At 42.5% G+C, this 17726-nt stretch overlaps 1 protein-coding gene across 4 annotated transcripts in view; it reads left to right on the top strand.

Moving 5' to 3' along the window:
- LOC119419791 (echinoderm microtubule-associated protein-like 6) overlaps positions 1–17726 on the top strand; it is a 134242-nt gene that overhangs the window by 108166 nt on the left and 8350 nt on the right. For 2 of the 4 annotated variants that reach the window (XM_037687177.1, XM_037687184.1), the window contains 10 exons: positions 1999–2077; positions 2164–2293; positions 5776–5874; positions 7909–7929; positions 8227–8400; positions 14484–14692; positions 14838–14995; positions 17043–17157; positions 17255–17443; positions 17546–17718. In XM_037687177.1, the coding sequence (XP_037543105.1) occupies positions 1999–2077; positions 2164–2293; positions 5776–5874; positions 7909–7929; positions 8227–8400; positions 14484–14692; positions 14838–14995; positions 17043–17157; positions 17255–17443; positions 17546–17718 (1347 nt within the window). Of the gene's footprint in view, positions 1–1998; positions 2078–2163; positions 2294–5775; positions 5875–7740; positions 7747–7908; positions 7930–8226; positions 8401–14483; positions 14693–14837; positions 14996–17042; positions 17158–17254; positions 17444–17545; positions 17719–17726 lie in introns of all 4 variants that reach the window. The other 2 variants (XM_037687188.1, XM_037687187.1) reach the window with 2 other exon arrangements.

The following is a 17726-nucleotide window of genomic DNA, read 5'->3' as shown; positions in this document are numbered from 1 at the left end:
CCGGATCAGTCCCACACACATAAATAAACTAAACAAGCATTGACATGTTTTTATACAACATAAAGGGCTGCTAAGTGTCCCAAAATCTTTAACCGAACCCTTCAGGGTATATCTGATTTTTCTAAATTAATAGGACACATTATCTTATCCATTGAACGTATGGTGGGGTTTGTGGGACCTTCCAACTTCACAAACCAAGTCTTTTGGCCAGAAAAGAGCCAAAAACAATCACATCCTTCTCGTACTTGCTGAAGGATGTATCCACAGGAACTACCCCGAACAGTTAGATGAGTGGTGATGGGTGTACAGTTTTCCCACAAATCCCTGAGAAGGTGTCAAAAATAGCTTACCAAAAAGTCTGCAGTTTAGGACAGATCCAGAATGTTTGCAAGAGTGTAGCTGGAGTTTGTTTACAATGATTACATGCAGGGTCCAGGTCGGCTTTTATCTTGGACAGCTTGTCTTTGGACCAGTGCAGCTGGTTCACCCCCTTGAAGTGAATTACAGCATGTCTCAGACAAACTGAGGATGAGTAAATGTTCTTAATGATTTGCCAGATTGAGCTAGCTTTTAATAATGCAGCCTGGCCACAAAAACTCTTGATTTATCATTGGAGTCTCTCCTACCCAACATCCAGTGTACATGGTTGATCAGCGGCGACTTGTCCAGCTTCAGCACTTCCATTAGGATCTTGGCTATCACTGTAAATGTGCACAAGCCCAGCGATTCAGGAACTCCAATATTTCTAATATTGTGCCTTTTCATATTCCCTTCCACAGATTCAAGTCTTTTTCTCAGCCCATCCACCTCATTTTTTAATTCCACCATGGTCCAACACAGAGCTTCTACCTCATTTGAGCATAAAGACATCCTGCTTTCAGCCTCTGTTACACTTAGCTTGACTTGTTCAAACCCTGCTGTCAGGGCCACGGTGGCATTAGCAAGCTCCGCTCTGACTGACTGCAGCTCGCTATTAATAAAATTAAAATCATCCATCAGAGCTACCTTCATCTCCATCCGAATTATTGCTGTATCTTCAAATTTAATTGAAGCCAGAATGTTTGATTTCAGAGCCGGCTCGACAGTCTCTCCAGAGCCTAGCGAGGGCGGGGCCGACGCACCTGCTGCTCCACCCACTGCTCCGGTGTCACCGCAGTCCAAGGCTGTGTCCACAGGCTGCGTGGGCAAAGACCCCACCATTTGAGATTTTTTATTTGTTTAGAGGCCACATTACATCTCCGTTAAATCAATCCTGCGACAACGCCAATCACAGACTAAGATTTTAATGCGGAGGCAGTCAGAATATATTCATAAAAGGCAGCTTTTAAAGTAGGGCTGACAGGAGCTGGACTTTTTGTTGGCGGTCTTTCATTCACATTTTCAAACCTGTTTCACCAGATGACAACAGAAGCAGGAAACTGTATAAATGAGAGCAGATTTTCAAAGATGTTTGTTAAAAATATTTGTAAAATCAAAGGTGAGGAAACACAAAGAAATGTAAAGGGATAGCATTCTGCAGAATGCAAATGGGATGAACTTGCTAGTTACAACAGATGATGTGATCTAGTGACCCAACAGACATAAGTTTTTTTTTTTTGCCACTGTCAATTAAAAATGGTGAGCTGTGAACATGGACTAGTTCATTTGTATCTGTATCAGTTTATTTTTTAATTTACATTTATATTGTCTCTACCGTTTATTGTCTCACATCTGTTTGAATTATCGTGCGTCTTTCTTTTGTTTTTATTGTTGTACACCTCTATCTGCTGTCCTACATCTGTCTCTGCTGTCTCTACTGTCCTGCGTCCTTCTCTGCAGTCTCATGTTTGTCTGGACTGTTTAATGATGATGCCTTTTGTCCATGTTGTGTATTTGTCACTCACTAAGCTGTCCTCCACCTGTTTGTCTTGGACAGCAGTTCTGAGAACAGATTTCGATGACTGTTTATGTATTTGTGACTCTTTGATTGATTAATTGATCGATTGATTGATGCTTCAGGCCTCCAGTAAGTCGAGCGGTGCCACAGCCTGATAAACTCCAGAAGAACAATGTATCCAAGAAGAAGAGAGTAGTCGAGGTATCTCTTTGTCTCAGAGGCCACATGCCTTCCTCTGACATCTGTCCTCATCTTCTTTCTGTTTCCTCTTTCTCTTTTGCCTGTAGGAGCTAATTCTGGATCACATCTTTGGTTTTCGAGGCTTTGACTGTCGCAACAACCTACACTACCTCAATGATGGCACTGACATTGTTTACCACACTGCTGCCACAGCCATTGTCCACAGTCTCACCAACGGTAACCATGAGAACACACACATTTACAGTATGAAGAATTAGGGTTTTCTAAGGATTGTGAAAGTACTTAATTTTCTTATGTGATACTATTGAGTCAGAAGAAATGCTTTCTGATTGTCTGAATTTTGACGTCAGCATCATGAAATATGACTCTCCACCTTATTTTGCTTTTGCTTTTGGAAACTTTTATTCCTCTTTTTCTGGATGTAAATCACATTTTTTGAGTGATCATTTCCTCTGGTGTCAGAGTTGTGCAGCTGGAAGGATTTTTACTGAAACTTTTTTAGTTTTGGACATTTGTTATGCGTAACCATGGCAACAAGGCAGTTTTCTACAACCAACAGCAGCTGATTAACATTTAAAAAGCTCAAATAATATCTCAACTACAGCCCCAAATCTCTAATGAGTTGAAAAGGATGTTCTGTGGATGCATTCTCATCTACCTGCCAGCTGTGCTCGAGTGCCTGACCACTGAGATCCTGGAACTAGCAGGAATCACGGCTCATGACAGTGGAAGGACAGGATCGTCCCTCGGCACCTACAGTTGGCTGCCCGCAGCGACGAGGAGCTCGGCAGACTGTTGGGAGAAGTGGCCATCGCTCTGGGAGGAGTTCTGCCCGTCATTCTGGCGGTCCTACAATCCAATCAGGAAGTGGGAGAAATAGTTGAGCTTCTCACCTGTATCTTCTGCTCCCTGGGGGGTGGGGGTGGGGGGCAGCTCATCTTCCCCAAAGTGGACAATGAGCAATAAAGTGCCCTCTTTCCCCACAATAAATATAGGCTTTATTCACAATTCTCCTGCCTCTCCACAGGGGTGAGACGAGTTCGTCCGACCGACCAATCTGCATAGGCTAAGGTTCCTGCTGTGGTTATGTTTCTGGTTCTTCAGTCTGGTCGTGGGAAAAGTAAAATGTCAACATATGATGTACCCCAGAAGTGCATGGGAACTGGGAGTTGTAGTTCACCTCTCACTCCCTCTTGTAGAAGCAATTGTATATATGTGCCGCTAGGAGAATTGGTTCGTCTAGACTCTGGGGTTCATCTCTTATGGCTAGCTGGTCCTTTTTCTTTCAGAAAGAGAATGTAAAAAAGTACCTTGGAGGGCTGTTTCATCCCATCTGGTCGAGTTGGCCATGATACTGAACTTAACAGCATGCTTGGAAACTGGGATACTCCCCTATTTGTGATTTAGTAGCCACTTTACTGCCTCCGCCTGTTGGAGAGGGTGGTAAAACACAAGTTGAAATTCTTCAAGGAAGTAGGGGAAAGGCAAAGACTCGAGGGAATGACAGTCCATATAGGAGTGAGCCCAGCGTAAGGCATCCCCTCATAGTTGGCTAATAATGTAGAATATTATAGCTATGTCAGAAAAAAACTAAGTTGGTTCTCTCTTAAATGCCAGTTTACACTGGAGTAAGAATCCACCACATAGATCTGGGTTACCGTCAAACAGTTCAGATGGTTTGAGGTTTTTTTTCCCAGTACAGCCATAGCAGCAGGAGGGGCAATATGGCCTGGGGTGACAATCTCTGTAGAAGGAGCTGGAGCAGGTGGAATTAATGTGACAATTTCTTGTTAGAGAAAAACACCATACCTCCAGGCTCTTGATGATTAGACTGAATAGTGTTCAGCTGCAAAATATCTTTTTCAAGTGTAGCATCAAGTTTGTCTATACGTCTGATTTGTGATACAAACAAGTGTTGTAGTTGCTTATTATTGGTCACAGTCTGGGTTTCATTGGGGCGGTGCATTCTGAGGTTTTGACTAATACCCAGAATAGTTGTGACCATAAGAGCAACTTCAAAACACATAGTAGTTTGAACAGTGTTTATTTATAAATGTGAATAAAGATAAATAGTCAAACTGCAACCTCTGGTGGAAGAGACTGTAACCTTGAAGACAAGGAGGATAGTTAATAGAGGCCAAGTGGGCCTGAAGATTATTCTGAATAATAAACAGACGGCTTACTTTTTGAGAAGATGGTAAACTCCAAGGTATGAGGGTCCAAGGTTTTCAAAGGTAGTCCAGAGAGGTTCCAGAGCACTATTAGAATCAATCAAGTGGGGAAGGCACGGAGCAATGAAGAAGATCAAAAGTGGGAACTCAGAGAATACATGGGGGTCCAGGGCATCAAAGGAGCTCAGGAGATTCTGAAAAGCATAGGAACAAGGAGTTAGTCAAAGGAATAATTTTGAGAATACAACAGAGGGCAGGAACACTCTACCATCAAGCAGACAATGCACCACTGTTGGAATGATGTCATCAACTGCCATTAATACCCTTGCAACTCATCAAGGTTAGGATCTGCAGGTGTGTCTCTGATGGTGTCATCTGGTGGAGGAAAGCTGTAGAAGGAAAACCCTAGAACTTCTACAGTAGCCACAGATTTAGTTTGGTCTGCTTGTTCGTGCAGCCGCGAACAGCACAACAGCAGGGCTTAATTTGTAAAATGATCGATGCCAGAACGCAAATAGCAGGTGGGCCGGTGGGTGGGTGAGGTAGGATCTGGGGTTCCTGCCCCAGAAAACCTTGAATAAAGTAGATGTGATTTCATGCATTTTGGTGTGTTTTAATGGGTCGTTAAACATCCTACGTTTACCTACATTTGTAAACACTCTGCTTCTGTCAAGGAATCATCACATAAGTCGAGCTAGGAACTGAGCCCAACTCTGTCCCTGCTCATTGTTGTTTGACTCCAGATACCTCTAGGCGCCTGCATGCAGCTATGAGCTCCTGCCCACCTACGACTGCCTGGTTAGCTTGGCACTCACCCCTCACCACTCTTTTAGGGGCTGAGATTTTTCAAGGGTAGACACAAAAATGCTACTTGAAGAGGCAGATCATGGCTGTTGTGTTTAAAATTAGTGTTTATGTAATTATTTTCAGTTTACATATCCAATATAAGTTTTATTCATTCAAGGCATTCATGTTTGTTCATAACTTTATTATTAGTAAGCCTGAGAGTTACTGGATCCAAGCCGGATCCGAGCAAACAGTTACCAGAATGCACCCTGTCAAAATAAGAGAGTTTCTGGATTCTGTTCTGGCAGGATCCGGCTCAAATTAAGCACTGCACAACAGGCACCTGAACTCAACAAGGCTATTTTAGTAAACGTTATGGTTGTTAAATAAATGTGAACAAAACAAAAACCGCGTTTTATCTGGTAAACTGAATGCAAAGTTGTAGTTGAAGTTGTACCCATAATCATTTATACAATAGAGCCCCCAGGAATAAGGTGGATAAAACACAATACGTACTTGTGTAAAAGCTGCAAAGGAAAATAAGTAAAGTTTGATAACGGATCTAAAAAAGTTACATCTGGTCCTCTAGACATTTCTTTTTTTTTTTTGAATGTCCAGAGGACCAAATTTAACTTTTTTAAATTGTTCTACCTGGATCATTGAGCATGCATCAGGATATTGTTAACAGGAGGAAATTCTTGCACTTTTAGTGATGTGCTTATGGATCTTTGTGCACTACAGGAACTCAGAGTTTCTACCTGGAACACACAGATGACATCTTGTGTTTAACCGTCAACCAGCATCCAAAATACAAAAATATCATTGCCACTGGACAGATAGGTATGCTGAGCATTTATTTACATATGTGAGATTGTTTTTTTATGCTCTTTGTGCATGGCTGTGTGTTTTTCTACTAACTTCACTTGCTTTTCCCTTTTCTGCTTCCTGTTTAACCCATCTGATTTACTTTGTTTTTACTGACAAAATTAAACCAGCTGAGCTCCCTGACCCACAAGAAACTCGGCAAACAACAAAGGCAGAGCAGTAGTATAGGGTAGTCGCGCATTAGTGCTGAGCATTTTGCAAATTTAAGTTAAACAGGCAAAGACAAAACAGAAAACAAACATATAAAGATTTACATTTAGGATTTTAGCTGAGGACCAGACAACTTTTTTTTAATTTTTCTACCTGGATTTTTGAGCATGCATCAGGAGATTTTAGCTGAAGATTTTATTCAGAGTTACTTACAAATGCAGATCAATTATTAAAGATAGGAATGGTAATGTTCTAACAAGTGAGGAGAGTGTGACAGGAAGATGGAAGTAGTACTTTGAGGAGCTAATGAATGAAGAGAATGAAAGAGAAAGAAGAGTAGAGGTCATAGAAACTGTGGACCAGGAAGTGGGAAAGATTAGTGAGAGTGAAGTCCGGAAAGCTCTGAAAAGAATGAAGAATGGGAAGGCAGTAGGACCTGATGACATACCAGTGGAGGTTTGGAAATGTCTTGGAGAGATGGCAGTGAGGTTTTTGACTCATATACAGTATTCAATGGCATATTTGAGGGTGAGAAAATGCCTCAGGAATGGAGAAGAAGTGTGCTGGTGCCCATTTTTAAGAACAAGGGTGATGTACAGAGTTATAGCAACTACAGGGGAATTAAGTTGATGAGCCACACGATGAAGATCTGGGAGAGAGTTGTGGAAGCAAGACATAGACGAGAGGTGACTATCTGTGAGCAGCAGTATGGTTTCATGCCAAGAAAGAGCACCACAGATGCCATCTTTGCTTTGAGGATGCTGATGGAGAAGTACAGAGAGGGTCAGAAAGAACTCCATTGTGTCTTTGTGGATTTAGAAAAGGCATATGACAGAGTGCCGAGGGTGGAGGTGTGGTATTGCATGAGGAAATCTGGAGTGGCAGAAAAGTATGTTAGACTGGTACAGAACATGTATAAGGACAGCAGGACAGTGGTGAGATGTGCTGTAGGAGTGACAGATAGTTTCAAGGTGGAACAGTGAGGCTACAAGGAGCAGAGGTCACAAAGGTGCCGGACTTCAAGTACTTGGGGTCCACTGTCCAGGGAAATGGGGAATGTGGTAAATAAGTGAAAAAGAGAGTCCAGGCAGGATGGAGTGGATGGAGAAAAAATTCAGGAGTGATTTGTGACCAAAGGGTGTCAGCAAATGTCAAAGGAAAAGTTTACAAGACAGTGGTGAGACCAGCTATATTGCATGGTCTGGAGACAGTGGCATTGACAAAAAGACAGGAGAAAGAACTGGAAGTGGCAGAAATGAAGATGCTAAGGTTCTCCTTAGGAGTGACAAGGCTGGATAAGATTAGGAATAAGATAATCAGAGGTACAGCACAGGTTGAACAACTGGGAGATAAAGTTAGGGAGGCCAGACTGAGATGGTTTGGACATGTCAAGAGGAGGGACCATGGGTATATTGGTCAAAGGATGTTAGAAATGCAGCTGCCAGGAAAAAGACAAAGAGGAAGGCCAAAGAGGAGATATATGGATGCAGTTAGAGAGGACATGGAGGTAGTTGGAGTGAGGACAGAGGACAGAGTGAGGTGGAGGAAGATGACTCGCTGTGGAGACCCCTGAAGAGGGAAAAGCCAAAAGAAGAAAAAGAAGAAGAAGACTTACAAGTGCAGATCAATGATGTAGCTTCAGTATAGTAAATAACTCTGGTGTAAATTTAGGATCAGGTCCAGAAGTGCAAAAATTAAGAAATAATATTTTTTGTGACATGTTTCTGCCTTCAAGACATTGGCCTCTTTGAAAAAGTCATTGTAAGTTTTCATTTGTGTTTGTTTTGTTTTATGTTTTGCCTGGCCTCATTTGCCTCCATCGCTCCCACAACAAATCAGGTGACATCAGTGACTTCCCAGGTAAAATAAAAACCCACACCACTGCCTCTCCCATCACAACAAGCACCCTGAAAACCAAAAACAATAAATTATTTATGATAATCACAACCAAGTTGTGTCAATATTAGTAAAAGTAAAATGCAACACTGTGTTACTTGGAAGTTGAATTTAGTTTAATGACACCTAATCTCAGGGTGTTTGTCAGCTGCCCTTGTCCTGTAACTCCTCCATTTGCTGTTTTGTTTTTTGTTTCTGTGACTCACATTGATGTTGTTAAAAACTGATGGTTCACCATCTGTTGCAATCACTTCCCCGCAGGAACAACACCCTCAATCCACGTGTGGGATGCCATGAGTAAACAGACTCTGTCTATCCTGCGCTGCCCACACAGCAAAGGTGTTGGCTACCTGAACTTCAGCGCCACAGGGAAGTTGCTGCTATCTATCGGAGTGGAATCTGAGCACATCATCACTGTTTGGCGCTGGCAGGAAGGTCAGACACAAGTCCAGTCAATTAATCAATCAGTAACTAAATCAAAACCACTGATACAAACAAGAATTCTGGAGTAAAAGGTTGTAAAACTGTAGTTTGTTTTGTTTATTCATTTGTTTGTAAAATAATAAGAAAATCCATCCATCCATTATCTTCTGCTTGTTCTGAAGTTGGGTCACGGGGGCAGCAGCTTGAGCAAGGAGGCCCAGACAGCTCTCCCCACCACCTCTTCCAGCTCTTCTGGGAGGATTCCAAGTCGTTCCCAGGCCAACTAGGAGACATAGCCTCTCTAGCATGTCCTAGGTCTTCCCCAGGGTCTCCTCACAGTCAGACATACCCAAAGCACCTCCCTAGGGAGGCACCCAGGGAGCATCCTTACCAGATGTCACCACCTCAACTGGCTCCTCTTGATGTGGAGGAGTAGCGGCTCTACTCCGAATCTGTCCCGAATAACTGAACTTCACATCCCATCTCTAAGGGAGAGTCCAGCTACCCTGTGGAGGAAAATTTTTTCAACTGCCTGTATTCGCAGTCTTGTTCTTAAGGTCACTACACAGAGGTTGTGGCCATAGGAGGGTATGAATGTATACTGACAGGTAAACAGAGAACTTAGCCTTACAGACAGAGAACTTCGCCTTACAGCTCAGCTCCCTTGTCACCACAACAGACTGGCACAGCGTCCGCAATACAGCAGACGCTGCACCAATCCATCTGTCAATCTCACGCTCCATTTTTCCCTCACTCGTGAACAAAACCCTGAGATACTTGAACTCCTCCACTTGACTTCACATTCGATTCATAGCGAGCAATCCACCCTTTTCTGACTGAGGACCATGGCCTAAGATTTGAAGTTGTTGATTCTCATTAGGACCAAGTAGGTATCTCTGCAGCCAAATTCGGAAGGCGTATCTGGGCGGTCATATCTGATTGGACTATAGGAAAATGGGCGTATCTGGGTGATCATATCTGATTGGACTATATGAAAATAGGCGTGTCTGGCCGGCCGCATCTGATTGGACGATAGAAAAATGGGCGTGTCTGGCCGGCCATATTTGATTGGACGATAGAAAAATGGGCGTGTCTGGCCGGCCACATCTGATTGGACGATAGAAAAAAAGGCTGAACGATAAAATGCCGTAACCACAGACACATTATGTCTAAAAACAAGGCGTTATTGGCAGATTGTGTTAACCACAGGCATATTATGTCTATGGTGTTAACCGGTTCGACATTAGCGGCGTCTCAGGTTCAACACTGGCGGCGTCTCGGTTCGACATTGCTCCAGTATACTGCCGCGGCGTCTCCATAACTTCTTTTTTCGACTCTCTTAACACAGAACTTCCGGTTACATTTCAAAATAAGAGCAACATAACTGGGTAGTGGGGAGAGCTAAATGTTAGGTTTTTTTTTAATACCTAGCCATAACATTAAAAAACAAATTCCATTTTGGTTGTTGAAAAATGTGAACAAAGTTACAATCGATTCATAAAGAAAGAAAAATATTAATGATACTTAAACTGGCCTTGGGACAAAGGATGTTTCCTTTAACTTCACATTGTCTTGTTCAACCTGCAGTCACTACAGATGAGTGATTTGTCAGTTTCTGTAAGATTTCTGCAACTGGAGCAGGTATTTCTGTTTACTGGTTAACTTCCTCAGCTGTCTCACATTTTAAAGGTCAACCCTACTCCATGTTTCAGTAGAAAACAAGCACATTTAGGAGTCAGTACATACCCAGACTTTTGGCCCTCACACCTATACCCAGTTGCTTATGCTGCATGATGAGATCATATTTATCCATATTTTAGAAATTACATTTAGCTTAGTTGACAAAACAATACAAATGAAGACTGTCTGTCTTAAAAAAACTCTTGGTTTTGCAGTAAGCAGCCTGATTTCAAACTGACATCTTGGCCAAAGGTAAAATAAAAATCTTTGTGTTCTCAGAAAAGTTGTTTCAGGACCTCCAATAAACTTATGTACACATCAAAGCACACAAGACAGATTCAGGAATTCTCTTTGTTTTCCAGATTTCACATTTGTTATTACCTTAAAACATACTCAGACAACATTCGATGCATCATTGAATTTTTTTATTGTGTTTATTGGGACATCCATTTTTAGAAGTCATCGTTGCATCTGTTGGAAACACAGAACATAGTACAGTTAGGGTGTTGCTAGTTGTTACTTAATCCTGGATTGGATTTTAAAGTTAATTTTGATATTTTTTTCACAAGGAAAAAAAAGTTGATTTCCTAAAGTTTAACTATAAATGAAGGAATTTGTGCATTCAGGTAATTGAAAATTAAGTAATTTCTCTAACATCCAACCCATTTTAGCCACTGAGCCATACCAAACACCCATAATCTATTCTTGAATGAATTATTGACTATTATTGACAAATTACAGACTTTTTATTGAATAAGTTATTACTCATTATTGAATCATTGACAATTTACACTCATGTTTGTGTTAACTCATGTTGCAACAAGATCAGCAACTTTTGACTATTACTATGAACTATGTTAAACTTTGGAGGTGATTTATTTTGAAAGTCAACATCAGATGTTGGTCAACATTGTTGAGCAACATCTTGGGGTCTTCTAGAGTCAGTCTGAAGTGAGAGTGGTTCCTGACATGGCAGAAAGACATAGATATAATTAACAGCTTTTATTTATTTATTTTTCAGCTAATAACTTTTATTTATTTGTTTTTCATATTTTTCAGTTATACTCAGCTTTTAAATATTTATTTTTCAAGTATTAAGAACTTTTATTTTCAGCTTTTATTTTGAAAAGCAACACCCAGTTGTTGTAAACGTGCACAGTGAGAGCTGCTGTGGAGGCTCACTTTACCTCAGTGCGTTACGACAACAACGAGAGAACGGTCGAAACTATCGTGACCTACAATAAACGTACTTCAATAAAATGCATAAGTGAAAACATAACATACTTTATAAGTACAATAAATCATATTTATTTGTCAAACATCGCAAAGAAACGTTACCTCGTCAAAAATCCTAGTGACTTTGAGGGTTACCCACAGCCAATCAGTGTTCGCCGCCGACAAACGCCTATTAAATACTGTTAGCCAATCAGTGTTCGCCGCCCGTAAACGCCTATTCGCCAGAAACGCCCACTTTTGGTCTGCAGAGAACCCCTTCTCATTAGGACAGTACTGGTGCAGCATTATTCCTCTTGGATCTGAGGTTCGATCAATGATCTGATGCTTTTCCAATACCCCTAAATAGACCTTACTAGCACAAGATCGTGTAGAGGTAGGAAAGCCGACATAGAAACAGAAAGTTGTAGGGTCAACTCCCCGCCATGCTCACATGTCGTGGTGTCCTTGAGCAAGACAGTTAATCCCTAATTGCTCCCTGAGCTGTTGCATAGCTGCTCACTGCTCCACCTGGGAGTATCTCACATGGGATGGGTTAAATGCAGATAACTAATTTCATCATTGTATGGGAACATAAAATGGCGACAAGACATAGCACTTTACTTTATTAGGGAGGCTAAGGAAAGTGATGCCTCTATAATTAGAACACACCCTACAGTTCCCCTTTCTGAAGAGGGTAACCACCACCCCAGTCTGCCAATCCAGTGGAACTGCCCCCGATGTCCATGTGAAATTGCAAAGGCGTGTCAGCCAAGACATCCCCACAACATCTGGAGCCTTAAGGAAATCAGGGTGGAGCTCATCTACATCTGGAGCCCTGTCGCCACAGAGCTTTTTAACTATCTTGGCGACCTCAGCCATGGTTATGGACAGACCAACCCCACGTCCTTCGACTCAGCTTCCTCCATGGAAGACATGTCGTTGAGATTGAGAAAATCTGAGAAGTATCCCTTCCACATCCCGACAACATCATGGGTTGTGGTCAACAGCACCCTACCTTCACTGAACACAGTGTTAGAAAAGTGCTGCTTTCCACTCCTCAGATGTCTGATGGTTTGCCACAATCTCCTTGGAGCTGACTGAGAGTCTCTAACCAAGGCCTCACCAAACTCCTCCCACATTCAAACTTTTGCCTTAGCAATAGCCAAGGCTGTGGACTGCTTGGCCCTCCCATACTCTCCAGCTGCCACTAGAGTCCCACCAGCCAACAAGGTCTGATAGGACCCCTTCTTCAGCTTGACCGCCTCCCTAACCTGGGATGTCCACTACCAAGTTTGAGGATGTCCACCACAAGAAGCATGGGCAACCTTTGAGTCACAGCTCACAGCAGCCACCTAATCAACTGAGCATGGAACATGGCCCACTCTGATTAGGTGTCTTGCTCAAGAACACCACGACATGTGGGCATGGCGGGACGATGTCTCCCGCCTCAGTTGGGATGGGGTTAAAGCTCACCCAGAGGTGAGTGTTGCAGGCTTTTTGATGGGTTCTTCTTCCAGACATTCCCAGCAAACCCTCACTACACATATGGGTCTACCAGGTCTTTCTGCCATCTTCCCCCACCATCGGATCCAACTCACTACCAGGTGGTGATCAGTTGACAGCTCAGCTTCTCTCTTCACCCAAGTGTTCAAAACAAACAGCCGCAAATCAGATGACATGATTACAAAGTTAATCATCGATCTACGACCTAGGGCATCCTGGTATCAAATGCACTTATGGACACCATTATGTTCAAACATGCTGTTTGTGATGGACAAACCACGACTTTCACAGAATTCCAACAACAGAACAATACTCAGGTTCAGATCAGAGAGGCCATTCCTCCCAATCACACCCCTCCAGGTCACACTGCCTTTACCCACGTGGACATTGAAGTCTCCCAGCAGAATGAAGGAGTGCCCAGCTGGCGCACCTTCCAGCACCCCTGCTAAGGACTCCAAGAAAGCTGAATACTCTGAACTGCTGTTTGGCGCATAGGCACAAACAACTGTCAAAGCCTGTCCACTAACCCAAAGTTGCAGGGAAGTTACCCTCTCATCTATCGGGGAAAACTCCAACATACAGGCACCAAGTTGGGGTGCGATCAGTAGACACACACCAGCTTGGTGCCTCACACCATGGGCAACTCTAGACTGGAATATGGTCCAGCCCCTCTTAAGAAAATTGGTTCTGGAGCCCATGCTGTGTGTTGAGGTGAGCCCAACTGTATCTAGTTAATACCTCTCAACCTCGTGCACAAGTTCAGGCCCCTTCCCTGCCTGAGAGGTTACATTCCATGCCCCAAGAGCCAGCTTTAGTAAGCCAGGGTCAGAGTGCCAAGGCCCCTGCCTTCGGTTACTGCCCATGGAGTTATGCACCTGACTCATATGGCCCTTCCTACAGGTGTTGGGCCCACAGGAAAGCAAACTCATGTTGCTCATTCAGGCTGAGCCTGACTGGGCCCCATGGATAGAGACCCGGGAACTAGGTGCTTGTCGACAAGCCCCTCACCCAGGCCTGGCTCCAGGGTGTGGCCCCGGTAACCCACATCTGGTCAAGGGACACTGAGCTCCTTGCTTTTTCCTATCCATATGAGATTTTTGGCATCGCTTTTTGTCTGGCCTCTCACCTAGAACTAATATGCCTTGGGAGACCCTACCATAGAATAAAAAAAATAAAACCAGGAAATGTACACAAAAATAAATAAAATAAGGGTTGAAATACAAACAAAATGATTTTAAAAAGAATTGTGTACATAACAAAATAAAAGACAGAAAAATAAATATCAAATTATTTTTATTTTATAGTTTTTATTTTATTTTATTGTTTTTTTATTATTATGTATTTATGTATATATTTTGTTTAATTGGTTTTATAGTGTTATATGTTTATCTTATTATTACTTTTTTTTTAAAAATACACATGTTTTTTTTTTTAGGTGTGATTTTTCTTCTGTTTTTTCTCTTAATCAATCACATTTATGGCTTGTTTTCCTTTTTTCTCTAATACGATCCTAAAATGCAACTCCAATAAGAAAAAAAACTAAGTTTTAAGAAATCCTTTTCTTAACTCTGCTTACTTTGAATATTTGTTTCTAAAACTGCTGTTTGTGTCAATGAAACAAGATTTTAGAGTTGGTGCAGGAAATCTTCCCTTATCATGTCAGAAGAGAAGAAGAGTAACAGTGATGCCTATTTTAGGATCCAGAGTGTGCAGCAGAGCCGGACACCCAGACCGTATCTTTGTGGTGGAGTTTCGGCCAGACTCAGACACTCAGTTTGTGTCGGTGGGAATTAAACACGTGAAGTTCTGGATTCTGGCCGGTGGTGCGTTGATGTACAAAAAGGGGGTAGTTGGAACGTTGGAGGATGGCAGGATGCAGACGATGCTGTCTGTCGCCTTCGGTGCTGTGAGTACACTACTGTTTGTTTATTTAATGTAAAGTAGGCCCTATCAGGTTATAGGTGCATTCTGACCACCATAGCCAATAGAACAAATTCATCCTATTATTTGAAGCAGCAGTTTAGTTAGGCCCAGTCATTTGTCTTTTTCAGAACAACCTGACATTTACGGGCGCCATCAATGGAGATGTGTTTGTGTGGCGAGATCACTACCTGCTGAGAGTGGTGGCAAAGGCCCACACAGGGCCAGTCTTCACCATGTACACCACACTGAGAGATGGACTTATCGTCACCGGTGGCAAAGAGCGACCGTGAGTGGAGCAACAAAAAACATCTGTTTTATTCTGATGAATTTCTGCTTTTCAACATATTTATTTAAAGCTTAAACAGTGTGACATGAGCTGTTGAGGTTTTAAATGAGGTTTTATCACTCATCTGTTAGTTTAATTAAATTCAACTTAGTTTAATCATATCAGCACCAAGTCACAACAGAAGTCATCTCAGGGTACTGACAAAAGCAATAACATACATTAAATAAGCCAATTAATAAAGTTATCTGAAGAAGTCAGCAGATTGCATTGAACTTTGTCCCAGTCTCCCATCCTGAGCAAGCACAAAGGCAACAGTGATTTTCCAGATTAGGAAGGATTTTCTCTCTAATTGCAATAATTTAATTATAAAGAATCTCATGAAGTCATCACTACACATAGCTATAGGGATACATGGATAGGACTTTTCATTAGTCTAGCTATATTACTGAACAGAAACCTGAGGTTATTTTTACCCATGCCTGTTAAAGATGAATAATATACAGTTCTAGCTTTATGGAGAGTGTTTTATGTGTTAGCAGGCTATCTCTCAAAGTTAAATAAAATTATTCCACTTTAGTGGAGCGCCATTTTCTTTCCAGCTTTCTAGATGTCTTTTAAAGTAAGGGCAGCACGATGGCGCAACTGGTAGAGCTGCTGCTTCTTAGCAAACAGGTCCCTGGTTCAAATCCCTGTCCGGGGGCCTTTCTGGTTGGAGTTTGCATGTTCTCTCTGTGCATGCATGGGTTTTCTCCAGGTACTCTGGTTTCCTCCCACAGAACAAAATCATGCATGTTAGGCTGATTGGTAACTCTAAATTGTCCCTAGGTGTGAGTGAGAGTGAATGGTTGTTTGTGTCGTTTGTCTCTATGTATCCCTGTGATGGACTTGCGACCAGTCCAGGGTGTACCCCGCCCCTGGCACAGTGATTGATGGACATGGGCAACGGCGACCCCTGTGACCCAAAATGGAAGAAGCGGGTAAAAGATAATGGATGGATGGATGGATGTTGTATGTTACTCAAAATTAAACAAAGGAGCCAGCTTCCTCTGATTGTTCACTTTGTTTTTCAGTGGAGCAATTTTACCAATTGAAGTTTGCATTGAAGTTGTAAAATTATGAAATAGTCCAAGTCCAAGTAAAGTTCATTGTCATTCATATCACATGTGGTACATGAGTGAAATGAAATTATGTACTCAGGGTCACTGTTTCACCCAAAAATAGCAAAAATATAAAGTGTGAAAAGAAACAGTATACAAGGATTTAAGATATACACTACATGAATGCTCAACGGTAAGCTAAAGGATCTAAGATATACACTAAACACTAATGATGTAAGGCAATCAGCATATCAACAGCACCCAGAACATGAGTCTGTGGTGAGCAGATGGGTATGAATGAATACAGCAGCATGAGATCAGCAGCATAAGATTAGCATCATGGATAATCAGTAGCACATATAAGTCACATATCACCAATTAAAGTGGCATTACAGTGATTTTTTCCCCTTACAGTGATTATCCTGGTTTAGGGATTTATGAGTCTTAATAGCTTCAGGGTATAAGCTGTTCCTCAGTCTAGTGGGTCTACACTTAATGCTCCGTAATCTTCTGCCTGAGGGGAGCGGGGCAAAAAGTGTGTGCTGGATGAGTGGGGTCCTTCATGATGCAGATTGCCCTCTTCTTGCATCTAGAGGTGCAGATGTCTATGATGGTGGGGAGGCTGACTCCAACAGTCTTCTGTGCAGCCTTCACCACTCTCTGCAAAGCTTTTCTTTCTGCAGCTGTGCAGCCTCCATGCAACACGTTGATGCTGGGGCACAGGATGCTTTCTACTGCACACCTGTAGAAGGAGGTGAGGACTGAGCTTCCCAGACCAGTTCTCCTCAGCTCATCTTCTGTTGATCGATTCTTGCAGTTTACATACTGGTGTGGGTCCTTGCTAAAAAGATCTTCTAAGTCAAGTCTTTTCTCTGAAAAGCATTAAAATGACATGAAATGGACAGATAGGTTTTAACTGGTTTTAGTGGCTTATTTTTTTTTCTCACCAGGACTAAAGAGGGTGGAGCTGTGAAACTCTGGGACCAGGAAATGAAACGCTGTCGAGCTTTCCAGCTGGAGACGGGTCAGCAGGTGGAGTGTGTGCGCTCTGTCTGCAGAGGAAAGGTGAGAGCTTTTGTTTTTGTGTTTTTTTTTTTTTTTTTTATCATTACCCTCCTTCTTGCTTTTCCTCATTATATCAGTCTCTGTTCGTCATCTCCAGGGAAAGATCCTAGTGGGCACAAAGGATGGGGAGATAATAGAGGTTGGGGAGAAAAATGCAGCATCCAACCTGCTGCTGGACAGCCATGCTCGGGGAGGGATCTGGGGTCTGGCTGCTCATCCGGTCAAAGATCTCTGCATCACCGCCAGCGACGATGCCACCATCAGGCTGTGGGATCTTAGTGACAAGGTGTCAAAGCACAAACAGAATTTGAGAAAAGATTACAGCAGCAGTAAGTGATCTGTAGTGTCATCAGATATTTGACGATTTGCTTTCCATCTGTTTGCTCAGAAACTGCTGAACAAAGTGTGTGTTGGCCACGCAGCTCGCTGCGTGAGCTACAGCGCAGATGGAGAGATGCTGGCAGTCGGGATGAAGAATGGAGAGTTCCTCCTCCTCCTCTCTAACACGTTGAAGATGTGGGCAAAGAAACGAGACCGCAGCTCTAGCCTTCAGGACATCCGGTAAACTC

The sequence above is a fragment of the Nematolebias whitei genome, chromosome 1 (genome assembly GCF_014905685.2).
Source record: "Nematolebias whitei isolate Nwh7 chromosome 1, NemWhi1, whole genome shotgun sequence".
Taxonomy (NCBI): domain Eukaryota; kingdom Metazoa; phylum Chordata; class Actinopteri; order Cyprinodontiformes; family Rivulidae; genus Nematolebias; species Nematolebias whitei.
This window is presented reverse-complemented; position numbering and strand designations above follow the sequence as displayed.